Source organism: Pseudophryne corroboree, chromosome 6 (genome assembly GCF_028390025.1).
Source record: "Pseudophryne corroboree isolate aPseCor3 chromosome 6, aPseCor3.hap2, whole genome shotgun sequence".
Lineage (NCBI taxonomy): Eukaryota > Metazoa > Chordata > Amphibia > Anura > Myobatrachidae > Pseudophryne > Pseudophryne corroboree.
Window position 1 is genome coordinate 272,600,558 of NC_086449.1, and position 27,706 is coordinate 272,628,263.

Here is a 27,706-nt window from a genome sequence, read left to right on the forward strand (position 1 = left end):
GTCTACTCTCATCTTTCACCTCCCCCTGCAGTTGGTACAAACCACCAGAGGGTTCTTACTGCTTCATGTTAGCATCACTTCATTCTGCCTGCAACTCTCTTTACCGCCACAGCAGCACAATACTCTATTTTCTATTGGCAATAGTTCGACCTACACAGAGACTAATGTATATTCTACAGGACATTTTGCTGTCCCTGAACTGATCATATTCGCCAGCCCTGCTGATAATCAGAGACTGCTGTTGTGTCCTATTTATGATCTGTATCTCTTATCTACAATAAAGTTCCTCCACATCTATGAAGATAACTCTTCTTGGACTTCCTGCTTTCCTTCACACGGCCTCCAGCCATAATAATACCCTGCTCCGAATCCAGACAAACCAAAGACACTTACGCAATAGATTTTTTTTATTTTAAAAATTACATACATTAAAAATTACAAACATTTTTAAGCACATAGGGGGACATGTACTAAGCAGTGATAAAAGTGGAGAAGTGAGCCAGTGAAGAAGCTGCCCATGGCAACCAATCAGCTGCTCTGTATACATTTATAGTATGCAAATTATAAATGTTATGTCAATGCTGATTGGGTGCCATCAGCAGCTTCTCCACTGGCTCACTTCTCCACTTTTATCACTGCTTAGTACATGTCCGCCTAATTCCTTAAAAAAAAGTGTTGTAATAAAAGAACAGTTATTTCAGGTATATAAGTACCTCTGCCATACAAAGGAACTGGGAGGCCTTCACTAGCAGAAGCATGTGAACCTTATCGCGGTAGGTTATTGCAAGCAGTAACCTTTTTCTTGTATTGGGTGAAGCTGATATGAGCCGTATCACAAAAAGCAAAATTGTGATTCATCAATTCATAAATATATAGTTCAAATTAATTTAAGAAAAGTGAAGGTCAAAATTGTTTAAAACCCCCCCATAGAACTACAGTATTTCGTTGTGTGTAAACTACTAATTATTATTATTGATCTTCTTCTGTGACTGGAGTTCACACATAGGCCCTCATTCCGAGATGTTCGCTCGTTGCCGATTTTCTCTATTTTGCGATTAGTCGCTTACTGCGCATGCGCAATGTTCGCAGAGCGCATGCGCTTAGTTATTTTACTCAACAGTTAGGTATTTTACTCACAGCATTACGAGGAATTTTATTCGTTCTGGTGATCGTAGTGTGATTGACAGGAAGTGGGTGTTACTGGGCGGAAACTGACCGTTTTATGGGTGTGTGTGAAAAAACGCTACCGTTTCTGGGAAAAATGCGGGAGTGGCTGGAGAAACGGGGGAGTGTCTGGGCGAACGCTGGGTGTGTTTGTGACGTCAAACCAGGAACGAAACTGACTAAACTGATCGCAGTGGCAGAGTAAGCGTCGAGCTACTCAGAAACTGCTAAGAAATTTCTATTCGCAATTTTGAGAATCTTTCGTTCGCAATTCTGCTAAGCTAAGATTCACTCCCAGTAGGCGGCGGCTTAGCGTGTGCAATGCTGCTAAAAGCAGCTTGCGAGCGAACAACTCGGAATGAGGGCCATAGAGTGAATTCAGTTAGATGCAGTAATTTACCGCTTGTGAAAAATGGTGGTAGACTCTTTTTCTTGTCCGGTAAATTACCGTGTTAACGGGAGTTAACCCATAGAATCTGGGATAAGTTCTTGAACCTATGGGCTAACAAGGTTGCTGACCCTGAAAACACGCCATTTATCAGGCATTTCTTTTGAGCTTCACGCTCAGAAACAAAATCTGTGTTAACTGCAGCCTTCGGGCTGCCTTCGAGGCTAATTGAATAGCCCTGCTGCTTCAATTAGCCTGTGGTAAATTACTGTGGCTAATTGAATTCCCTCCCAAAAAACTTGTAATGAAATAGTGTATACATGATGAAAATGATCAATGAGAATAAAATGCTTAACACAAATCTTACATTTTCTTCAGGTCTCCCGAGTAAGAATGTACAAGATATGCTGTCTGTCAGAGAAGATTTATTAGATGGTCCCTGTTATATAAACACTGTACCAAAAGAAGACAGCCAAGATAAAAGTCTGATTTCTGGGAAAACCCATATAAAATCAAGTATGTAATTTAATATCAACCCCCCCTCACCCACCACCATCTTTCTGTTAACATTATTACACTTAACTCGCCTAAGGGAGATGTATTACCATCCTGCTATGGCTCTGCCTGCGTCGGCATTTATCAAGGCGAAGAAGGAAGCAATAATGCTGAGATGTATTAACATTTCGACTGCCGGAGTGGGGGGAGAGAAATCTCTCCCTTCAGACAATCCTTGCAAGTCCTGCAGAGCGTCAGTATAGTGCTGATGTGCTGCGTCTTGCCTCCTGGACTGTTCCAATGCGCCTGTGTGAGATCTCGCTAAACCACAAAAGTGTGCTTATTGGTTTTTACAATAATCTGAATAATTTCCATTGTTAAGCGGGGTACACACAGAGAGATCCGTGCTTAAATTCTAAACAATCTGACTAGATTGCTTAGAAATTAAGCACAGATCTTTCCGTGTTTAGGGTGCCGGCGACAGCGATGCGCGGTCCCGCGTGTCGCTATCTCTGGCTCTAGATTTGGCATACATGCATGCCAAATCTAGTGAGATCGCTCACTTCACCTGGGTGAAATAAGCACCCACCTCGCTCAGCACACATGGCACTGACTGCTGAGCGGTCTGTGCTAGATCGCTCAGCACACATCTCCCCCGTGTGTTTTTTTGCAGATAACGTAGAGAAAAGCTTTTATCAATCAACGTTCAATGTAAGCGTCAAATAGAACTGGTTATAGTGCGTTTGACACTTAACACCTCTTCGTAATCTCCCCCTTAATGACATACGAAACACACACATTATAGACTTGTCATTTATGCTTTCAAATTGGTCTACAGTGCATCCGGAAAGTATTCACAGCACTTCACTTTTTCCACATTTTGTTATGTTACAGCCTTAATCCAAAATGGAATAAATTAATTTTTTCCCTCAAATTCTACACACAATACCGCATAATGACAACGTGAAAAAAGTTTTTTTTGAGATTTTTGCAAATGTATTAAAAATAAAAAACTAAGAAATCACATGTACATAAGTATTCACAGCCTTTGCTCAATACTTTGTTGATGCACCTTTGGCAGTTATTACAGCCTCAAGTCTTCTTGAATATGAAGCCACAAGCTTGGCACACCTATCTTTAGGCAGTTTCTCCCATTCCTCTTTGCAGCAACTCTCAAGCTCCATCAGGTTGGATGGAAAGCATTGGTACACAGCCATTTCCAGATCTCTCCAGAGATGTTCAATCGGATTCAAGTCTGGGCTCTGGCTGGGCCACTCAAGGACAGAGTTGTCCTGAGGCCACTCTTTTGATATCTTGGCTGCGTGCTTAGAGTCATCGTCCTGCTGAAAGATGAACCGTCGCCCCAGTCTGAGGTCAAAAGCACTCTGGAGCAGGTTTTCATCCAGGATGTCTCTGTACATTGCTTCATTCATCTTTTCCTCTATCCTGACTAGTCTCCCAGTTCCTGTCAATGAAAAACATCCCCACAGCATGTTGCTACCACCACCATGCTTCACTGTAGGGATGGTATTGGCCTGGTGATGAGCGGTGCCTGGTTTCCTCCAAACATGGCCTGATTGGTGGATTGTTGCAGAGATGGTTGTCCTTCTGGAAGGTTCTTCTCTCTCCACAGAATGCTGTAGTTCTGACAGAGTCACCTTCAGGTTCTTGGTCACCTCCCTGACTAGGGACCTTTTCCCCCGTTCGCTCAGTTAAGACAGCCAGACAGCTCTAGGAAGAGTCATGGTGGTTCTGAACTTCTTCCATTTACGGATGATGGAGGCCACTGTGCTCATTGGGACCTTCAAAGCAGCAGATATTTTTCTGTACCTAACCCCAAATCTGTGCCTCGAGACAATCCTGTCTCAAATGTCTATAGACAATTCCTTTGACTTCATGCTTGGTTTGTGCTCAGACATGTATATAGACAGGTGTGTGCCTTTACAAATTATGTCCAATCAACTGAATTTACCACTGGTGGACTCCAATTAAGCTGTAGGAACATCTCAAGGATGATCAGTGGAAATAGGATGCACCTGAGCTCAATTTTGGGCTTCATGACAAAGGCTGTGAATACTTATGTACATATAATTTCTTAGTTGTTTATTTTTAGTTATTCTATCGGGATATATCAAGTTATCGGTGCCATTACTGTCCCATACCTCCAGCAGCTCGCAGGATATTACATTTAGCCCCACATGTCAAACTCACTCCAATGACCCTATTGTGTTCCCTTGCAGGGTACGTAAGTACTTGTTTTTGCAGTCAAATTAATTTAAAGTCTACAAAGGGCAAGGTGGTGTTACTGGTGTTGGAGATAAGCCTCCTACTATCAATCTTCTTCAATTGTCTGTTTGTTACCCTTTGTTTACCAATCGATTGGGAATCCCAGAACGGAGACACCACACGTAGTTATGTCCGTCAAAATGAGACTGGCTTCACTTTATTTAGCCTGACATTATATAGAGGAAAAAGGGTACTTGCATGAACACTTGATACACGTCATATTTCAAAACAATAATGCATCTCTTCTCATAACTCCTCTCAGGCTGTCACCCTCCTACGTGTCCTTCACAGAAGTCTAAACACACAGAGACTGTCTAATAACATGTTTTCGAGACTTATAGATACGACCTTGCTTCGCACAGAATGTACTTAACTATAAAATGTCAGCATTATTATGATCTAACCAGCAAAGCATACTGCTACTTCTCTAAATCATGGCTGTTGCTTAACAAAATGGCTGACATGCTTAAGCTAAATACATCTATCTTCCTCAGTCCCTCCTTTCATAATAGAATGACATTACAGCTGATAACAATATGACATTACAGTTGAGCTACAAGGCATCACACAAACTCTACCTACAAGAGACTAAGCAAACAGTCTAGTTATAATGGTGCTAAAGGCTATGTTCCTGTAGGACCGTGCGTGTCACTTTATCCCACGGAATGTATAGAACCGTTTGCTTCATATCCATTAAGATAGACTGCTCACGGCTCCTTCTTGCCAAGCTCTTCTGTAGTGTCTTAAACTCGGAGGATTCACATCTTTGAGTTTACAGATTTCTTTCAAGCTGAAAGGAAAGGAAACAAAATAGCATCTTAAAATACAGATACAGGTATATACAAATTGCTAAGCCAACAATTTTTAATAAAAAAAAATCACTATTTCAACAATCTACTCTTTGATCCCGCTAAACCAATTAGCTGGGTTTGAGCAGAACATTTCTCTAAACCACTTCTTGTGCACTATTTGTTTAATTAGTAATAAATATACAAAGCATTCTTGGCGTTCTCTTCATACATATTCTAAAAAATATTACACTTGACAGGAATTGGGGGCATACAGAGATATTAGGGTCTCTAAGGCATTGTCAAAAGTACCAATAAGGATGAGGTATCGGATGTTTTTATCCTTAACTTGTCGCTGTAAAGTAAAGGGGGTATTTCTATGGAACAATATAGCCACGCCGTTACGTTTAGCGGGGCCGTTACGTTTAGCGGGGCCATTAGCAGTATAACAGGTGGGGTACCTATGATCATGAAAGACAAGGAGGGATGAAGTAGAAAAATGTGTCTCTTGGAGGGCTACAATGTCAGCCCTATAGTTATGAAACGTAAAGAGGGCCAGTCTACGCTTATGAGGGGAATTGAGGCCTTTTACATTGAGAGAAATTACCTTAACCATCAATGAACAGAGAATCAAAAGCACGTATGAATGCCATGGGCGTACCTGTCTGAAGGACATAGGGAAAAAAAGGGGATATAAGGAAAAGAAAAGAAAAAAGGGTGGGGGGAACCAGAAAAACTCTAAAAGAACCCAAAAAGCCCAGTATATCGGGCCACAGTAGGTGCCGCAAAAAAAAACAAAGCAGCAACATGGTTAACTTGTGGGGGGAGGCCATTGTGAGCCCCACCCATGAAACCTTATACATAATAAAACATGTGAGAACCACAAAAGATATGCATATAAACTAAGCATGAGAGCATAAAGAATACGTCAAATACCATATATAGATATGAGTAATAAACAATACTTGCGAATATAGCATCAGGACGTAGTGCCAATCCAGGGAGCACCGTAATGAAAGTCCCTTCACAAACGAAAACCCATGTCAGGGACAATCCATAATAATGTAAAGAGTCAACAGAACCAAAAAGCAGAAATTGTCCCGACATCAGGCGTCTTGAGTTCAATCAGCAAGAACTAGAGAGGGTGGAGGCATCAAGTCAGTAGATAGTCAGCCCACTTTAGACCAGTCCGGTTGCACAGGGGGGCATTGAGAAGACAGAGGAACCGAGACAGGGATATTCCAGTCAGTCAAAATCTTGACGCCAGCTTCCAGTGATGAGATGACAAAGGTGGAGCCATCCTTACGAACCAGCAGTTTAACCAGGAATCCCCACCTATATTGTATTTACTGGTCACGGAGGGCTTTCGTGATGGGTTGGAAGGATCTGCGTTTATTGATAGTATGAAGTGACAGATCCGGAAATATTTGTAGGTTATCCAAGACATCCAAGTCCTTGAGAATGTTCTCCTTGATATGAAAGAAATGGAGACGAGGAGAACGTCTCGTGGAGAGCTACTGGGAGCGGAACGAGGCTTTGGTAAGTGGTGTATTCTATCGATCAACAAATCTCGGGTTTCGGCTGAGGGCAGTAATTTTTTAAAGAGGGAGAGGGCAAAGTCCTGGTGGTCGTTGGTCAATACTGTCTCCGGAACACCCCTGATCTTAACGTTGTTTCTACATGATCTGTTCTCAAGATCGGCTAGCTTGTCTTTAACAGCCGACAGTTCCACCAGGGCCGAGTTGTGAGAGGTAAGAAGCTTGTTGTGGGAAGAAACCAACTCCTGTACTTTATCCTCTAGGTTATTAGTGCGGATGCCTATATCGGTCACTTCACCCGCGAGTTGAGTAATAGAAGACTGGAGATCGGTAGTGATGTCCGTCCGTAGGGCCTGGAGCAACTGGTGAAGTGTACGGACTGTAAGAGGCGCAGGGAGTGGAGAGGGTGCAATGGAGGGTGCAGAGGTCGCACTGAACTTCCCCTTTGGTACTGGGTGAGGGGTGCGATTAGCGACAAATTTAATAGGAGGTGCCAGGGCGGAGATTTTGGACCTTTTAGGAGGCATCTTGCACGTCCGAGGAATGCAATAGTAAACAGCAATAAAAATGTCAAAAGGTAAAGACTTGTGGTTCTATATCAAGCAAAAAGCAACGTTAGCGGTTTCATGGGTGTGTGCGAGAGGTGTCACATGGGCAGCATAGAGGCAGAGATTAGGCTAGACAGCGAGGATGGCATGTGAGCGAAACATGTGAAGGACCAACCTGCAGTACTGAGAGTCCAGGAGAGCAGGCAATCACACAGTAGCCGATGATACTGAGGAGTGAATAGCGCAGCTCCGTCGGTACCAGCCGTCCTGTGATGCAGACGCCTGTAACAGCTGGGTGTAGATGTTATCCTGAGGGGAGGGCTCGTGTACACGAAGATGCCCAGGTGAGGAAGTGGGGCGTAAGGGGAGTATTCACCACTGCGGTGGAGCCACACAGCCACTGCAAGAGACGTTGCCCACTCAGCCTGTCTGATGCTGGCAGTGGGATCCAAGATGGCCGCTGCTTCCCCTGGCTGACTGACTGCTCTGTTGCTGTAGCAGTTGTTCCCCTCAGCCAGATGTCCTCCTGGCCCTCAGCGGCTGATGTATCTGCTCTGGGGGGATCTGGGGAGGCTTGCAGGACGAGCTGGGAGTCAGAGGGGGGCTCGCGTCGCTTCCCAGTGGCGCGTTCGTGCTACGGAGCCCCGATCGCGGGTACGGTAACTACGCGAGGCCCCGGCTTCCGGGCGCGAGTAGGCCGCAACCTGCGGGAACAGGCCGAGCTGCTCCCCGGCTCTGCAGCACCCAGCGCCCGGCACAGGGGGTCCACAGGTAAATAGATAGGGCTGATTTAGGGAGCCACCTGGCAGTTTTAGGCCACAAAGGGGCACAAAGCAAGGGAGCTCAGCAGATATGCTTCTGCACTCCTCCACAGCTAGGCCACGCCCCCTATGGTTCTACTATTAACCAGTACTAAAAATAAACACTTTAGCATCCCTCTCTGGTTTCTGTGACACACCCACTAACCTGTGGGGAATACATGGAATGCAGTTGTATTCCCAAATCATACCTTATGTACTACATTATTTCTTTAATGAAATAAATACCGCTATCTGCTACTATAACTTCTGGTACTCCGTATCTGCACATAACTTCTGAAACTAATTTTCTAGCTATTGATTTTGCAGTGGCTTTTGCCATTGGCAGATAACTGAAAATGTCTGTGGCTACCAATACCTCTTTGGAAGTTAGATATAATCAATTTGCAGTCTTTGAAATGGAAAATAACTTTTTTTTGATTGCTTCAAGGGTTGACTTGACCTTCTGTCCTGGATTGGACATTTCCAGTAGGCCTACATATCTAGTAGGCTTGTACAAACTTGGTTGTGGCTGGAGAACATCCTTGAGCTATCCATCTTCCATTAACTAAATTTTCCATTTGATCCTCTCCCAGGTGTGTGAGTCCATGGCTGAGTCCATGGCTGACTTATATGTGGATAAAAGCTTCTGGGTAAGTATAACTTCTCTTCTAATTTTCATAAGCCAGTGTCTTCTTCTTGTCTGGCTCTTCTTCTTTGCCATGCTGCGTTTTCTTCAGGACCTGCTTGTTCCTGAAATTTCTTCAAATCCTGTAGACCAGGCATTTGAGGCCTTGCTTCTTTCTGTTACTTCTGTATGTGTGGTGTAGATGGCTACCTTTACTGGTTGTTTGGTTGCTTTCTCTTTACCCACAGGCTACTTTCTCACTCTCTCCTGCTTAGTTCTGAAGTTCAATCAGTGTATCTAGTCTGGCACTGGAATGGTTACTGGATAGACTTGCCTTTCCTGCTGGGGGCATCTTGCTGCCCTCTTTACTTCAGCATCTTGCCAGATTGTTGCCTCTTGTTTCAGGAGTGTCATTTCTTGCATGTGCCTGGATCTTCATTACTGCAACCTTTTCTGTGGCCCTTGCAAAGCTCTGAACTGGTGTCTGATCAGGGAAGCATGTTGTATGTCTTCGCCACTTGCCTTCTTGAAGCCTCTGCTTTTCCATATCTGGCCCACACTCTTGTACTGGGATGGTAAGGATCCTGAATCCACAACTCCATGTTCAGTGGTCACTTACTCCTGTATAAGGAATTCCATCCTCATGGTACCTTGGTCCATCCACACATAGCTCATGCTGAGCATTAGGTAGGGCTGTGTATGTAACATATGGCAAGTTGAGGTTCTTGTTCCATTAACGCCACACAAGGAAAAGGAAAATTTTTGATTACTAGAATTATTCTCTTCCTCTTCTGGGCCATCCCTCTGGTCCTGCATCCATGATGATCTGTTTCTATCTTGCTCTTCTGGACCACCTTCCTGGTCCTTATCATCAACTTCTTGCTTTCCGATTGATCAGTAGATAATCTGTTTTTCCCTCCTTTTGAATCTTGAGATTCAACACCTTTATTGATTAATGCTGGAAAAGGGTTGCTGGGTTGAGGGTAGTACATCTTCTGATGGTTACTTGTCGCACTTTGGCAGTGCTACTTCATACATGGCCAGCCTTGCTGCTGACAGGTGGTTGGTTCTTGCTCGCTGAAGCTTTTCTGTACCTGCATGTGGTACCTGGATGATAAGCTCATGCTTCAGCACTATGCCTGTGCTCTTGTCCTCTTCTAGGACTGCTGATTCAGCACTGTGTCTGTGCTCTTGTACTCTTCTAGGACTGTTGCTGCTGCCACTGCTCTGATGCCGGTAGGTGCTCCTTGAGACTGCTCTTGCTTGAGTGGTAGGCCACTGGTCTTCGCCTCAGTCCATAATTTTGCGTAAGGACTTTTATGTATGGCCTCCTTCTTCAATAGTCAGGTAGTTCTAGGGCTTGTGATGAGGCAACTGCTGTTTCCAATTGTTCAATTGCTTCATCCATCTGTTGGCGGGTGTAGGATGCGGACCCTCCTCCCTTTCAGTGTTGTCATACAATGCTTGCATGTAGACTTGTGCTAGAGGTATTCGTGTTCTGTAGTGTCCTACTAGGCCCAGGAATGATCATCTGACTTGCTTGACACTAGTTGGCATCTTAGCTTGCAGTATGAATTTCTCCCTTCTCACTTTTGTTAGATGTCGGGTACCTTGACTGTCCTAGGAAGATTACCTCTTGCTTGGCTAGCTGCAATTTCTCCTTCTGAGGTTCTGCAGTCTTGTTTTTCCAGAAACTTCGCTAAGGACACTGCCCCTTCTTGGTTCTTTTTCCAGTGGTGGTGGCAATCAGTAGATCATTCACAGACCGTATTAGTTGTGTCTTCTGGATAAATCACTGTGTGCTGTAGCCCCTCCCTGGGGTATCCTGGCCCAGTAGTATTGCTTACTTTCTTCTACAACTGGTACTATGGGAATGAGCCAATACTGAACTTCTGTTCTAACTTGCTTCTTAATGGTTCTGTACTTTCCTTTGATAAGTTATTGGAAAGTTCAACTTCTGCTGGTGTGTACTGTATTCTCGCTTGGATAAGCTTTAGTACATTGTGCTTCAGCAAAGCCACTGGACATGTACTCCGAGGTCAAGAACTGGACTGGTATTGGTGACTGTAGTTCTTGCATCTCCTGTCCTTTTAAGTATTTCTGATATCATCAGTTCTTGTGGTATCTCCCTCTGCTGTCTTCTCCGTGTGCTGGCTCCAGTATTTATTAGACGCAAACGTCCTTTTCCAGTGGGCAAGGTGACTGCAATTATACCTTCCATTGTTTCTTCTGGAGACATTATGTTCACTGGAGAGTACCTGAAGAAGCTTGTACTTCATATTGGCAGAAGGGGCATAATTAATTTGTCTTCTGGGACTTTTTCTGTCTTGTTCCTTATTATTTGCTTTAAACCCTGGAGCTGCTGGTGCTTTAAATCTTCTAATAATGGCATCATCTCTGTAATCTTGCCATGTAGTACTGACCACTTGTCAGATGTCTTTCTTTGTCTTTCTTAAAGCAGACTTCCTTTAGTCTCCAATCTTTCATGCGACCTTCATATTGCTTCTCAACTTTTCTTTTTCCAATCACCTCTCCTTATGATTCATCCATTATACATCCTTTGTCCTTTCTTCACTTGCATATACTTTCCCACTGCTGCTGGCCTGTCATCTTCTTAGTCCAAGTCCACCCATGCTGGTGTTCAACATAATGATGTTCATGCTGGGAGTTGTTGTTCCTCTTTGTCTTACTTTTCCTGTCAGAGGTAGACTTGTATAGCAGTTTGTATTTCAGGTTACATCTTTGCTGGAATGTTGTAGGTACATTTTACTTTCTTGCAGGGGGTAGGAGTTGACCTCCCAATCCAGTTGTTGTGATGGCCTGATCTGTAAGCAAATGTGGAGGAATCTGGTTATGCATAAAAACAGCTCCTGAAACCCTTGTGTCCCCTGTGGGTAAAGTCACTTTTGTCAAACTGCCAGTGGCGACTGAGTACACTGTTGCCGACACAGGGGTTGCACACCCTCATATTCTATCATCTTGTGTGTGCTGCCTAACATATGGCTGATAAGAAACCTGTTGCCGTGCCTTTAAAACCTGTTCTGAATTTACTTAACAGGATATATATATATATATCTCAAACATCATATACGTATTAACTCAAAGAATGCAGCAGGATTCTATTCCCTCATATCAGGCAACTTGTTTACAATTCCCAACACATTTGACTGACACCATGGTATGTAATGTTCTCAATCAATATGTTTGGGGCTGCAATGTCAATGTTTGGGGCTGAAAACTCATTTTCCCCTGCAAAAAAACTTAATCAAAGTATTAATAATAATAAAGCACTGTAATAATGAGCACTATGCTTACTATCCTTCAGCTACCTGACAGCTGAGAATTATTCTGTAACCCAAAACTAAAATACACATTGCATATGTGAAAAAATTATTTTATGGAAATATATATAAATCTGCATAATTATGCGTAGTCACCCATTAATATACTTTGCAGTAGCATGTTCTATAAAACTTACTGCTTTCTAATTATCTTTAAAAAATTCTAAGGCCTTAAGGAATAAAATGACAATTATTTTTCTAATGCAATTTTTCTTTACTGTTATGTTATATATATTATATTATATTATATTATCCATATTCCGTAGTCATAAACATTTGTACATCCACATGTCATTAGTCACATAAAACTAACAGGTGAATTGTTACCTCACCTCCTATCCCCAGTCTGTATATTTACAAAGCACAACAGATTACAATTGACAATGTTACTAACTTACTACTACTACTACTACTACTACTACTACTATGATAAACTTTGATATATCAATTATCTATTGTTCAGATTTTGTAATATGTTGGATTTACACACTAGTACTTTGGTCATGTGGAATCAGCCCTTGTGGTTTCCCTGAGGGATTTATAACATAGACGGACTGTAGCGGTTCCTTTCTCTTTGCTATTGCAATCTAGACGATGTATTGCTATGCATAACTTGGTCTGAGAACATTCACATTTCCAGGAACCTTGCTTATAGGGAGTAACCCTTAACTCTCCCTCATTACCGCTTCTAGCAGTACGTGCTGAGGGCAGTATGCCAGACTTATCAGTTCTGCTTTTTCCAGAACTAGGAACATTACAATTTTGACAATCTCTATTTGTACATTTCCATCCTGGTACTTTTGTATAAACCAGGGAACAATTTGGATCCACTGTTCTTGTGGATGACATAATAAAATAATTCTGGGGGGTGGGTACAACAAGACCATTAAAGTATTTTAACAATTAACACTTAGGTACTTTCCCAAGTATCAATATCCAGCATCCAAAGAATCGTAGGATATGCAGCTATGTGCTCGATTTCCTGAACTAGCAAGGAAACTCAGCCACTCTCTACCGATATCACTTGGTTTTGGAATAAAGGGACATGCCATCAATATATAAATACTTTCTATTGAGTATATAAAAGGACCCTGCCCTTTCTTTTCTATAAATGCCACACACACACATTCTGAGCATACGTCTTCTGTCGACATGTGTATACGCTTTTAACTACTTATTCATACAGGTGATGTATTAAACCTTATGCCCCTGAAACAGTTTGGCAAATTCTTAACAGTGTCAGTAAAACCTCATTTATCAATTCAGTGTTTGTTGTTTGCTACAAATCTCCCTCATTAGTAAACACTTCCCTTTCTCTAGGAAGTTTGCCCCTTACACAAATTGTGCCTATTTTTCCTTCCCTAGTACTGACAGGGGCTCACTGTGCGGTACCTTCGCGTGATTGATCAATTCAATTTGCGAAATCCTTTGGGCTGCACCTTTAATTGTACTGCGCAGTATCAAAGCAACAAGTCAGTATATACCTCAGCTTAAAAGAATTAACTCCTTCAAGCATCACACTTACAGTAAGAAGTGTTTTCTATGGAACTCTCAGTTTAGAAAACTTAGAATTCTAAACATCACACTTACTTGAATTAAGTGTTTTCGTAGGAAAATACCTCAGCTTAAGAGACTTGCCTCTCTTAAACATCACACTTCTTATTTAAGTGTTTTCTATAGTCATCAGCAATGCGGGACCAAAATAAAGCAAACCACTTGTATTTTTAATCCTCTGACACAACAAACCCAAAATTCTGTCATTACTGACTTGACTTTATCTAGTTTACAAAGACTTCTTAAATCACTGAGTCATATGCACAAGTTACCTTTGTCAATAATGGCTTTAACTTCTACTTCTAATAATGTTAAACTCTTTGAACAGACAGGAATAAATTCTGGTGACAAGTGATTAATAGATGGACAAGCGTAGACAATATACTGCAATATATCATCTAGTGCACTTTTCTATGAAAAAACTGACCACTATTACCAAATCTTATATGTCAAACCGACTGCAGTTTACTTGTATTAACAGACACACACACACACACACACACACACACACACACACACACACACACACACACACACACACACACACTGGCTGTACTGGATTGCAAAGACAGAGTGTGTTTTTAAATGCCTTAACCTAAGTCTATGCCATCTGGTTAAACGTTGTTTATAGTCAATAGGATTTCCTTCACCAACTATAGCTCTGGGACCAAGGAGTATATAATTAACAGGTAATTAATTTATCAAGACAATACAGAAATTTATCACCAATAAATTTTTCTATCACCCCCTTATCAACATGACACCCCACAACTGTTGCAAACCCTGTCTTAGGTTCCTTACAAAACTGATATCACTATTTTGCAAATATACCTTTAAACTCACAATATTCTGACTCAACAGCAGGATTACATCAGAAAAATTCTGAACATTTGCAGTTATGACACGTTATCTAAAAATTAAACCACATTTTTACTTGCAAAACTGAAACTGAAACTTATAACTCTAAAATAAAACCAAATTTTTTCCCTTGCAACAGTGAACCTAAAACTTATCAGCGCACACAGGCAAATAATGAATGTTTATCAAACAGACAGACAATTGGATCCAAATAATTGAGTATAGTTTACCTAATTAGATGAACAGACTAGATGAATGTATATACAAGTACTGACAAAGTAATGCGGTTGATATATAATGATCAAGCTTCAGACTACTTACCCGGGTATGTCAGCAGTTGCACACACATCCAGCAGTCGCGTCGTCATCTGATATTGATAAGCTCATTGATCCCGGACGAGCCCCCATGTAACTGTTGGAGATAAGCCTCCTATTATCAATCTCCTTCAATTGTCTGTTTGTTACCCTTTGTCTCCTTTCTGGGATTGGGAATCCCAGAAAGGAGACACCACACGTAGTTATGTCCGTCAAAATGAGACTGGCTTCACTTTATTTAGCCTGACATTATTTAGAGGAAAAAGGGTACTTGCATGAACACTTGATACACGTCATATTTCAAAACAATAATGCATATCTTCTCATAACTCCTCTCAGGCTGTCACCCTCCTACGTGTCCTTCACAGAAGTCTAAACACAGAGAGACTATCTAATAACATGTTTTCGAGACTTATAGATATGACCTTGCTTCGCACAGAATGTACTTAACTATAAAATGTCAGCATTATTATGATCTAACCAGCAAAACATACTGCTACTTCTCTAAATCATGGCTGTTGCTTAACAAAATGGCTGACATGCTTAAGCTAAATACATCTATCTTCCTGACTGGTGTCAGTGGTCATCAATGCTTACTATTAGACAATTGCCATAACTTGTTAAATTTTTCTAAATAATTGTGAAACTCAAATGCTCTCTTCATACTGAGGCCGTAACCCTGACGCCAGAATGCTGGCAGCCTCACCACAGTTATTCCCACTCCTGGATATCCACGACACCCATGGAGTGGGAATAGAACCTGTGGTGAGCAAAGCGAGCCAACGAGCCCGCAAGGGGCTTCATTCCGCTCGTCCCCCTGTCGGCATTCTGGCGCTACCTCACGCTACCAAATTCAGGTTTGGTGACAACACAGAGCTCACAAGAATTTGTACAGGGAGTGGCAAGGCTAATTGCTTAATGCAGTACAGTATTTGCTATCTGATTTTTTTATTTTGTTATTGAATTGTTATTTTTATTTAATCATCACCACTTCTTTTCAAAGTGACTCAAAATCCTGGGTACCGGAGACAGGGAACCAAAACATCCATTGGCAGCACCATACAGAAAGAAGAATGGTACCATGGAAAGCTGAACCGTAAGCTTGCTGAAAGCCTTCTTCTTCATGATGGTGATTTTCTAGTACGAGAAAGCACAACATCAGCTGGTCAATATGTATTAAGTGGACTTCATGGAGGACACCCAAAACATCTTCTGCTAGTGGACCCAGAGGGAAAGGTAGGCAATGCACTTTCCTTCCCCTGGAACATTGGGCAATAACAAAAATACACAGTGTTAGTAAAATAGGACAAACATAAGAAACTGCACTACGATGACCATATTCAGCAGTAGTTCTAATGCACCAGCCTTTCCTTCTATTAACTGTTTGATTTAGATAGATAGATAGATAGATAGATAGATAGATAGATAGATAGATAGATATACCATGTATGTATGTATGTATATATGTATGTATGTATGTATGTATGCATGCATGCATGCATGCATGTATGTATGTATGTATGTGTATATATATATATATATATATATATATATATATATTATAGTAACAGGGTTAAAGGAATGAGGACTCATGGCAGGCAGGTTCTCGGTGAAGCAGTGTCTTTGATTGCAGCAGACACTGCACTTTAACATGCATGGACGTAAGCCTGGACAAACAGGCACATTAAATAAACAAACAGGTGAAAACAAATATCCCAGCACTAAAGTGCTTACTGGTCAGTCTGCTGCAATGGCATGCAGCCGCAGAGACAGAAATTGAGAACTTCTCAATCCTGCTTCTGCTAAAAAAACGCATGTGAAGACCGCCCAGAAAGGGAAAAGACGCCCGCCGATGCATTTTCAAAATTCGCATAACTGCGATGCATATGCAGAAATCGAGTACCATCAACAGTTGCGGATGACCCAGGGCTACTCAGAATAATGAGAATGCAGTCTCAACGGACATCGGGGGTAATTCAGAGTTGATTGTAGCAGCAAATTTGTTAGCAGTTGGGCAAAACCATGTGCACTGCGGTGGAGCAGATATAACATTTGCAGAGAGAGTTAGATTTGGGTGGGCTATTTTGTTTCTGTGCAGGGTAAATACTGGCTGCTTTATTTTTACACTGCAATTTAGATTTCAGTTTGAACACACCCCACCCAAATCTAACTCTCTCTGCACATGTTATATCTGCCCCCCCCCCCCTGCAGTGCACATGGTTTTGCCTAACTGCTAACAAATTTTCTGCTGCGATCAACTGTGAATTAGGCCCATCATGTTTTAAGATGCAGGAATTTCAACTGATGTCAGATGCCTGCGCCGAAAATGAAAATATGAGTGGGTAAGGGAGCTTGGGTCCAACCGTGGCTACCACCTCATAAGTGCGCCCCTTTAGTGTGAGATTCACTTCCTCATGGGAGACGTTTTCCATTGAACTATGGGCCTAATTCAGACCTGATCACAGCAGCAAAATTTTTATCTAATGGGCAAAACCATGTGCATTACAGGTGGGGCAGGTATAACATGTGCAGAGAGAATTAGATATGGGTGGGTAGTATTGTTTCTGTGCAGGGTAAATACTGGCTGCTTTATTTTTACACTGCAATGTAGATTACAGTTTGAACACACCCCACCCAAATCTAACTCTCTCTGCACATGTTATATCTGCCCCCCCCCCCCCTGCAGTGCATATGGTTTTTTGCCCATTAGAGAAAAATGTTGCTGCTGCGATCAGATCCGAATTAGTCCCTATGTACACATAGTACCTCAACTAACCCTGGCACGTTCTCTACTGGCCTTTGTAGGACAGCCTCTGAAATCAGGGTTAGCTCACTCCCTGAGTCTATAACAGCCGGTAGATCTTGTCTATTCAGCACAACAGACTCCTACATCAATTAGGGTCTGGAGTCCAGGGGTACCATAGTATAGAAGGCTGGGTACATTGCCCCTGTGTTGGCTACACTGCATTCCGTAGGCTCTGATTTCTTTGGATAGGCTCACCTTATGTGACCTGGCTCTCCGCACTCATAGCAAACAACAACGGGGTCTCTGCGAACACTGGGTGTAGACAGGGTCTCAGGCCAGTGGGGTACCAACTTAACAGGACACCCATGCCCTGTCTCTTTTCAGACATTTTTGCCATATTTCCGTCAGTTTCATACCACTCCATCATTGTAACTAACTCCTCCAGGTTTTGAGGATCAGCGTGTACCACCAAGCTGTGCATACTTCAACCTAAGGTTCTTATGCACTGGTTGATAACTACCATTTACACAATCTGTGTGGCAATGTGGACTTCCAGCTGGAGCCAACTCTGCCCCTGCCTGATGAGTTCTGCAACTGGCTTCTAAATTGGGACCCCTGGAAGTAGGGCCCAGTCGTGAAAGCGCTGCACTTTCCCAGCTGGAGTAAGTCCTGACCGGGCTAAAATGGCATTTTTGACCAAATCATATTTTTCTGCATCAGCGGAGGATAAATCAGCTTATGCCTTTTGGTCCTCGCCACTGATATAAGGGGCGACCTTATCTGCCTAAGAAGCGGCTGACTGGTTACCAGCTGTAACATTTTCTACTCTGTCCTCTGATGAGAGGCCAACAAATTTGCTAGAGTGCAAAACCTTCCTCCATTGTTACTTCTGGAGGTTTATGCAAAAATTTGGTACTTTTAAATAAGGGCAATGAGAAGGCAGTATTCTCTAACAACAAATATATGCAGGTGTGGGGTAAGCTTTTTTAACTTCCCAAACAAACACTCAGGGCCTGATTAAGGGTTCCAGCCGCCCTAGGCTAATACGGAAGTGGGCGTCTCCCCGCCCCACTTTTCCCACCACCAATTTTATCATTCACATTCAGATATCTGTAACAGGCTCGGGTCTCAGCTCCATTCATATTGCCACTTACCACCCTAGCAGTGATGGAAACGGCGGCAGTAGCATCATTCACAGCCTCAGTGGAACCAGCCACAGCTCTCACAGGATCTCCTCTATCAGGCGTCCCTTCCTCGGTGACGCCAGCAATCCCAGCAGTCACCACTGCTCCCACAGTTCCCAGGGGAGATCTCACAAGACCTTGCTCGGCCCCAACTCCAGCGGCACCAGGAAGTGCTCCCATCATACTTGCCTACCTGACCCTCTCCATGAGGGAGAAAATGCTCTGTTCCTGGACTTTCCTGGTAATGTATGATTACCATCACCTGTGGTGAGCTAGTTAATTGATAAGAAAGGTGTTTCACCACAGGTATGGCAATCATACATTACCAGGAAAGTCCAGGAACAGAGCATTTTCTCCCTCATGGAGAGGGTCAGATAGGCAAGTATGGCTCCCATCCCAGTACAATCTATTGTGCAAGCGCTGCGCCCCCCCAGGACCCAGCACTACAGGCTGCAGCCTTATCAGCCTATTGGTTAATCAGGCGCTGCAAACACTGGCCCTCATTCCGAGTTGTTTGCTCGCAAGCTGCTTTTAGCAGCTTTGCACACGCTAAGCCGCCGCCTACTGGGAGTGAATCTTAGCTTATCAAAATTGCGACCGAAAGATTCGCAATATTGCGAAAAGACTTCTCTGTGCAGTTTCTGAGTAGCTCGAGACTTACTCTTCCAGTGCGATCAGTTCAGTGCTTGTCGTTCCTGGTTTGACGTCACAAACACACCCAGCGTTCGCCCAGACACTCCTCCGTTTCTCCAGCCACTCCCGCGTTTTTCCCAGAAACTGTAGCGTTTTTTCACACACTCCCATAAAACGGCCAGTTTCCGCCCAGAAACACCCACTTCCTGTCAATCACATTACGATCACCAGAACGAAGAAAAAACCTCGTAATGCCGTGAGTAAAATACCTAACTGCATAGCAAATTTACTTGGCGCAGTCGCACTGCGGACATTGCACATGCGCATTAGCGACTAATCGCTCCGTTGCGAGAAAAAAATAACGAGCGAACAACTCGGAATGACCCCCACTATTCCCTCCTTCATCAATGCAGCAGTTAACAAGGTTTAGCGCAGGGAAAAAAAACACACTGTTTTTTTCCCTTTTAACAATGCAGTGGTTAATGGAACTCAAATTATGTGAGCATTGCTCTGTTTCTGGCACCATGTGGATTTTAATTACACAGCATGCAATTAACTCTTGGAAAACAGGTTAACAGCATTTTACTTGTAAAATATATTTTAAGCACAACGGTAAGGAAAAGGAAAAAAATATTTTTTTCCAAACTTTATTAATACCCTTCCGACAGTCATTTAACACACTTGGGTGTAAATCGAAAATACTGTATTATATGTTTTCGCATAATAAGGATTTTAACAATACAAATTGTTTGTAATAGCTAGCCCTCCAGGCAAACTGGAAAGATAGTCATTTTTATAAATAAATTCAACATAGAAAGGGTTGTAGTTCGATTCTAAATGGCATTGTTAATTTTTAAGCATTTTCTAAACAATTTAATTATATTTTTGCTCGTATCTAATGTACCGAAGCTAATAGGATACCCCTCATGATGTGATAGAACATTTTTAGTGTCCTATTCTGAATCAACACATAAAAGCTCATAAAAGTTAACAGAAAACAACAGTTTATATATCCATGTTGCTGACACATTGTTGGCTAGTGTTGTCATTATAACAGGGAATGGCAATGTCCCATACAAAGTATAGCATGTCCTCCTTTTAGGGTCTCCAAGCAACCTGCCTGTACTGGCATTCATAGGGGTCTATTCAATTCAAGTCGGATTTCTCAACTTGTCGGATAAACTGCAACTTCCGACAATTTAAGGTCGTATCTAGATTCAACCTGCCGTTTATCCGACTTGCCGGAAAACACGCGGATCGGCGGATTAGCTGCTGATCCACGTGTTTTGTTGGATTCGGGGTCCAAATCCGACAGGTTTTAGCCCCGTTTCCAACAATGTCCATCCGACTTTAAAAAAAGTCGGATTGGCATTGTCGGGAATGGCCAAAACTGGCCAACTGATTTGGCCACTAATTGAATACTGAAATTGTATCCGACATCAATTGAATACACCCCATAAAGGGAGTCTGCAGAATCTAGACTCCATTCAGAAAATTACCTTCATTAGCTCCATGCAAATCCTTTCATATGTTTACGGTTGCAGTGGTTCCCCCATATGGTTTACCCTGCCTTAAACTGACTTTACGCAGAGCCGCTGAGGATTTTAATGATTGCACTCAGGAAACTATATATACTGGATGAGATGTATCAAACCTTGGAGAGTGATAACGTGTAGAGAGATAGGTACCAGTCAGCTCCTAAATGCTATGTTACAGGCTGTGTTTGAAAAATGAAAGCTAGGAGCTGACTGGTTGCCACTTTATCTCTCTCCAAGGTTTGATACTGCATATCTCCTCCACATGCAGTTTCAGTGCAGAAACAGGTGAATAGAATTGATAACAAAAAGCCACTTTTCTGCTCCCCTAGAATACCCCTCCATGTATGCCATATGCATATCACATTTTTCTTATTCCACAGACCTATCATTTATTTCTCCCACTGGAAAGACACATATTTGCCATTGCATACTGTATTTCACCTTAAACACAGATGTGTAAGAAGGGTAATACATAGTATTATATGATAGTGATACCCTAATGTAAAAATGCTCTTTGTTTACTAGGTGAGGACAAAAGATCACGTTTTTGACAATGTAAGTCACCTAATAAAACACCATGTGGAAAATGAGTTACCGATCATCTCATCTGGAAGTGAGCTCAGTCTGAGGCAGCCGGTGGGAAGGCAGGAGGTTGATCTGCGGGGTTAAAAACTCCATCTGGGTTTCTGTCATATGCGTAAGAACATGCAAGGGGGTAGTGAACTGTGTGATATAAATGTAATGTTATATGTGTAAACACTACTTATGGGCCCATATCAATCACAGGCATACATGGTAAATAAACCACTGAGGCTACAAAGGTCTCTCTCATTTTATATGTAGATGTGATTTGCAGTCAGGAAAACTCGCAAAAAATGTTTGTTTTCCATGACATACTCAAGCTGTCAGCGTTCTATATTAGAAATATACATGCAAATAATACTTGAAAGCACAAAACCACCATTAGTACGCCAGAGTCATTCAGAATGAATGTTATGTGCCTTGGAATGAAAATTCTTAGCAGGGTATATGTTTTTTGTATATATAATAACTGTCTCTATAAATCTCATTATACTGCAAGAGTTAGGCCACTATTGGTCATTGTAAAATATGGTATACTGTATATCAATATTATGTAATGGAAAAATATTATAAGCATAGCTGGCATGCGCATACATTTCATGTAGTCTTAAAACGTTCCAAATGACAATTTAGTACCAATATATTTTATTAAAGGTAAAATCTTTCTTTGGTAGTTAAAATGTTATTGGGACAATTCATGTAGTTATTTTATCTAAATAGAAAAATGGAACTCCCCTTAGTTCCTCTTAGAATATAGACAAGCCACACTTCTATGAAACTCTGGTGATTATACCCATGGCATATCTGGTTAATGGTGATGTCACTGTCCAAGAATTCAGAAATCAAGCCCATCCCAGCATCATAGCTGAAAAGTGGGTGTCATATAACCTGAACCAGTGGCTCCAGTACTGCTAAACAGCAGTTTCTGAATTATCCGCATGGATCAGAAGATACAAGACCAAAGCTATATAGTAGAATATGAACTGTCCCATGGGGGAATACATGAAACGTTAGATCACATTTTGATGTATGCATAGTGTACATTTATTATAAATATAATTAGGGTATGTATAAATCTCAATTTTGAATACACTGTAGTATAAATATGGATTTGGAAGGGAATGTAAAGACTGTGAATTACCTGCTGGGCATAAATGGTACTACAGTTTTTTTTGTTTTTTTTTTGCTTTGTTTTCTCAACCTCCCTGACAGAGGGAGTAACAGCAGATTCTGTGCATTGGCATGCCCTGACCCGTGCCACCATTAGCTTTCTAGTAACCAGTGTGCATTACCTGTTTGATTGACAACAAAGGAACACTGGGACAGATGTATTAAGCCTAGAGACGGCATAAAGTGATAAACCAGTGATAAGTGCAAGGTGATAAACGATCCAGCCAATCAGCTCCTAACTGTTAATTTACATATTGGAGATGATTGGCTGGTTCGTTTATCACCTTGCACTTATCACTGGATTATCACTTCCTTATGCCTTCTCCAGGTTAATACATCATAGCACATACAGTATACCGCTTTTATCGTAAAACTTGGAAATAGCAATGAAAACACACCAGGAAGCATTACTGTCTTGCTGCTAGTATGTAAGAAACCTGTCATTAGTAGGCATAATACCTTATTAGCCTATAGAAGAAATACTGGAATAGTCTATGCTATTTTTCTGGCTATACTCAATGGTACGCAGGACATTTTTTTTGTATCATTTTCTAACTGTATCACTCTCACATGCACCAGTGTGTAGGTTTGACTCAGCCCTGGGAGAAATAACATGAGCTTAGTCCTATAGTAGCGCCCAGTGGTGAATAAAACTATAAGATATTAAAATCTGCATTGTTATGATAGAGGTCCATTGGCTGTAGACAAAGTATGATGCACACACAAAAGGCATGTGGGTATTGTTTTACTTTCTGGAAAAAGACATAAAGGGCAATTATTTTTTAATGAAATGTATTTTTATGTATTCTATCTAGTATATTTCTTATATAACTAAGAAATAAAAACAAAAAGGTTTTCCCATCTTTCACTTTTCGCTCAGTCTGAAATAAACATTGCATTTATATACAAACTGTCTGTGTTCGTTTTTGAATCAATTTGGAACAGAGCAGGTAGACTTGTTTCATAAGGGGAAAAAACTTGAATACATACTGTGCTTCTTATTTGCTATGTCCATCAAATAACAACTTTGCGATGAATGTCCATCCATGAAACATCTGATGCAAAAACCAAAGCATGGAAAAAAATGTTAAACCTCAGTGTTACTGTGATAGGATACTTAAAATTGTTGTCCGTTTTTATACATATCCTTCACATGTTGTATAGGAGAGATTCCCTCCTGCCACCTGAATTTGAAAGTCATCTCAAACTGTTCCATAATAATTCTCCCTGCAGGTTGAAGTACAAGTCAGCTTTCTACCTTCCCGCAACCTGGGTGTAATCTCCTGCTGTTGCCTGGTTTGTAACTTAAAAACCGAAGATTGTTCACTACAGCTGAACTCAGCCTGCCGGAGTTGCTCAGGTGTCCCTGCTGACAATTCTCATTAGCACCTTGTTGGTCCCCTGACAGCAGCAGAGCATGGGTTGGAGGGCACTTGATCACACAGTGTCTTTGCTCTGTTTGCTTCTTATCTTTGCTGTGTTTGTGCAGTGAGCCATAGCATAAGAATTTGTATTAGTAATCTTTAGTTAAACACATTTATTTAATTAGAGCAGGGGTGGGGAACCTCCAGCCCGCGGGCCTTATCCGGCCCGGAGAGGCATCTTGACCGGCCCGGAGGCAGCCGCCGAGTGTAAAGTCGTTTGCGGCGCACGGCTTCCTGGAAGATGTCGTTTTCTCTACACTGTGCACTGTATTCAATGTACAGTGTGAGTAAACTACATCTCCCATGATGTAGTGTGCGGCAGACGGCTCAGAGAGGTATGAGGCAGCTGTGTAAAGCCGTCCCCGGTGCATGGCTTCCTGGGAGATGTAGTTTTCTCACACTGTGCACTGTATTCAGTGTACATTGTGAGAGAACTACATCTCCCTTGATGCCGCAGCTGCCTTTCCCATGGGCCTTTGCTCCGCGCCCGTCTCCAGCATTGCAGGTAGCAGCACGGCCACCTTGAGGGAAGACCGGTGCATACTCAGGAGCCGCCGGTAAGAATACATACAGTGCAAGGGGGAGGGAGTGTAACTGTTAGCGTTAGTGTGGTACAGAGCAGGGGAGGGAGTGTCAGTGTGTTACAGGGCAGGGGAGGGAGTGTGTCAGTGTGTGGTACAGCGCAGGGGAGGGAGTGTGAGTGTCAGTGTGTTACAGGGCATGGGAGGGAGTGTGAGTGTCAGTGTGTGGTACAGCGCAGGGGAGGGAGTGTGAGTGTCAGTGTGTGTTACAGGGCAGAGGAGGGAGTGTGAGTGTCAGTGTGTGTTACAGGGCATGGGAGGGAGTGTGAGTGTCAGTGTCTGTTACAGGGCAGGGGAGGGAGTGTGAGTGTCAGTGTGTTACAGGGCATGGGAGGGAGTGTGAGTGTCAGTGTGTGTTACAGGGCATGGGAGGGAGTGTGAGTGTCAGTGTGTGTTACAGGGCATGGGAGGGAGTGTGAGTGTCAGTGTGTGTAACAGGGCAGGGGAGGGAGTGTGAGTGTCAGTGTGTTACAGGGCAGGGGAGGGAGTGTGAGTGTCAGTGTGTGTTACAGGGCAGGGGAGGGAGTGTGAGTGTCAGTGTGTTGCAGGGGAGGGTGTGTTGGGGTCAGTGTGTGGTACAGTGTAGGGAGAGGGAATGTGAGTGGAGTGTCAGTGTGGTTCAACGCAGGGGAAGGGAGTGTGAGTTGAATCAGTGAGCGAGGGGTATTTCTGTGGGCAAGAAGTTTCAATGTAGAAAATACTCTTGCTTTGAGAAGGGGATTTAATGCCACTCCTACTTTCCTAGGAGAGTGTGTGCATGGGGGTGTGGGGCGCTTAAAAAATGGCCCGCGAATGATGTTGAAAAAATCCAAATGGCCCTTGGCATGAAAAAGGTTCCCCACCCCTGAATTAGAGTATCTGGTGTCCCTAATGATTTAGAGGATATGGAAAACAGTACAGCCTATAAATATAGGTAGAGCTTACAAGTTGCAGGCAATCCATTGTTCACAACAAAATAACATCTAATACAACAACAAAAAATAGCAAAATATTCTCAGTCGACCCAGCAAGAAATATATACTTAGAGATGAATTCACACAAGGTCAAATTGCATTTGGAATTTATTGCATAGGCATGTATATTGTGCTGAGTGAGGTGAAAAGAGATATCATAGTAAATAGTTACAAACAGTGGAGGATTTTACCTGGGGGTTGCAGCCCTCCCCCATTAAAAATCTTCTACCAAGCACTATCTGCTAATCACATGTAGGACTGTGATCGGCAGATTTGGTTTCTAATGGAAAGCCCGCCAGCTCTATTGTGCTTCTAGAGATGCAACCAATGCAATCCCTAGAAGCCGCAGAGAAAATGTTGGTGCGGGTGCACATGTTCAAGCTCTCCCGCAAGCTATAATGTTCTTCTATGGACTGCATCCTTCCTTCTGGTTATAGATCAAAGGGTTGACAGTCAGAAGTTCGACAATGTCTAAGTCGACACCAAATGGTTGACATGCACAAGGTCGACATGGTCAAAAGATTGACAGGCTTACACAAAAATAGTCAACTTATGAAAATGTTGACATGAGTTTTTGGTGGCTTTTGGTGTCAAAATTTCCCTTCCAGCATGTGAAACCCCAGTTAGTGCACCGTGTCCCCTTGCATGGCTCGCTTTGCTCAGCACAGGTTACTGTTCTGAATTGCAGTCCACGTGGATGGTAAAGTATGAAAAAGTCCCAAAAATGAAGAAGACAAAAATCCAAAAAGCTTATGTTGCCCATATGTTGTGTCGACCATTATCATATCGACCTTTTGATCATTACAGCACACAGTAGTACCCTTATACACATTCCACCACACAGTGGTAACTGTTATTGTTAGGGTCTCCTGCCCTGTGCTGCCACGTCGTCATGGCAACCGGGAGACAAGTGCTAGTGGAGTAACCTGAGCGCAGCTGACACTCCGGTTCGGGTCTTTTGCTGTGCAGTGGTTATAGGCTCTGTGCACGGCAGGGGATCCGGTGCTGGTTTTTGTGCTCACAGTCTGTGAGGTCTGAGTGGGGCGTGGACAGCACCTGCTTTATAAGGCCCCTTTTCAGGGTAAGCAGATGCTGCTGAATCTTTGTTGGTTAGTCAGTTCATGAAAGTTAGCCAGTACTGTGTAGCTTTGTATTTGTTTGTTGCTTACTGCAAATTGGCCTTAGGATGATGCCCATACACACAAAGGAAGGGAGAGATCCCTGTAGCAGAGTGAGCCGCGTTGTTATAGGCAAACTCCGCCATGGACAGATGAGCAACCCAGTCAGTCTGACACTTGGAGACATAACACCTGAGGAACTGCTCCAAGGACTGGTTCACCCTTTCAGTCTGCCCATTAGACTGCGGATGGTAGCCTGACGACAAGCTGACAGAAATCTGGAGATCGGAACAAAATGCCCTCCAGAATTTGGCCACAAACTGGGATCCGCGGTCAGAGACCACATTAAGTGGCAACCCGTGGAGACGCACAACATGCAGCATAAATAATTCAGACAGGCGTCTGGCTGATGGCAGCCCAACCAGTGGAACGAAGTGCGCCATCTTCGAAAACCTGTCAACGACAACCCAGATGGCTGTCATCCCCGAGGATTTGGGCAAGTCCACCACAAAATCCATTGAAATGTGGGTCCATGGCTTAGATGGGATAGAGAGTGGATGTAATGGGCCAACAGGAACCCCTCTAGGAGTCTTATTTCGGGCACAGATGTCACATGCCCGAACCCACTGATCCACATCCTTAGCCACCGAGGGCCACCACACCGCCCTAGATAGCAACTCCCGAGTTCTGGCAATACCCGGGTGACCTGCCGACTTCTTGGCATGGAATTCCAGGAACACTCGCTGTCTTAACCTAGGAGGCACAAACAAAAGACCTACCGGAAGGTCTGGAGGAGCCTGCTCCTGTGCTCTAAGGACTAATGATAAGAGGTCCTGGGTAATGCCCATCGTGCCTGCCTGGCATTGAGACGCTTCACTGACCATAAGAATCTGGCATATTTAGAGTCAGCGAAGCGTCTCAATGCCAGGCAGGCACGATGGGCATTACCCAGGACCTCTTATCATTAGTCCTTAGAGCACAGGAGCAGGCTCCTCCAGACCTTCCGGTAGGTCTTTTGTTTGTGCCTCCTAGGTTAAGACAGCGAGTGTTCCTGGAATTCCATGCCAAGAAGTCGGC

The 27,706-nt window shown here is 42.9% G+C and overlaps 1 protein-coding gene across 2 annotated transcripts in view; it reads left to right on the top strand.

Annotated features, from left to right (window-relative positions):
* Positions 1 to 22,753, top strand: part of SHC4 (SHC adaptor protein 4) — a 125,002-nt gene extending 102,249 nt beyond the window's left edge. The window contains exons 10-12 of one of the 2 annotated variants that reach the window (XM_063926041.1): positions 1,931 to 2,068; positions 15,704 to 15,936; positions 21,327 to 22,753. In XM_063926041.1, coding sequence (XP_063782111.1) covers positions 1,931 to 2,068; positions 15,704 to 15,936; positions 21,327 to 21,470 — 515 coding nt within the window. In that variant the 3' untranslated portion in view covers positions 21,471 to 22,753. The remainder of the gene's footprint in view (positions 1 to 1,930; positions 2,069 to 15,703; positions 15,937 to 21,326) is intronic. The other variant, XM_063926042.1, reaches the window with a different exon arrangement.
* Positions 22,754 to 27,706: the final 4,953 nt, after the last annotated feature.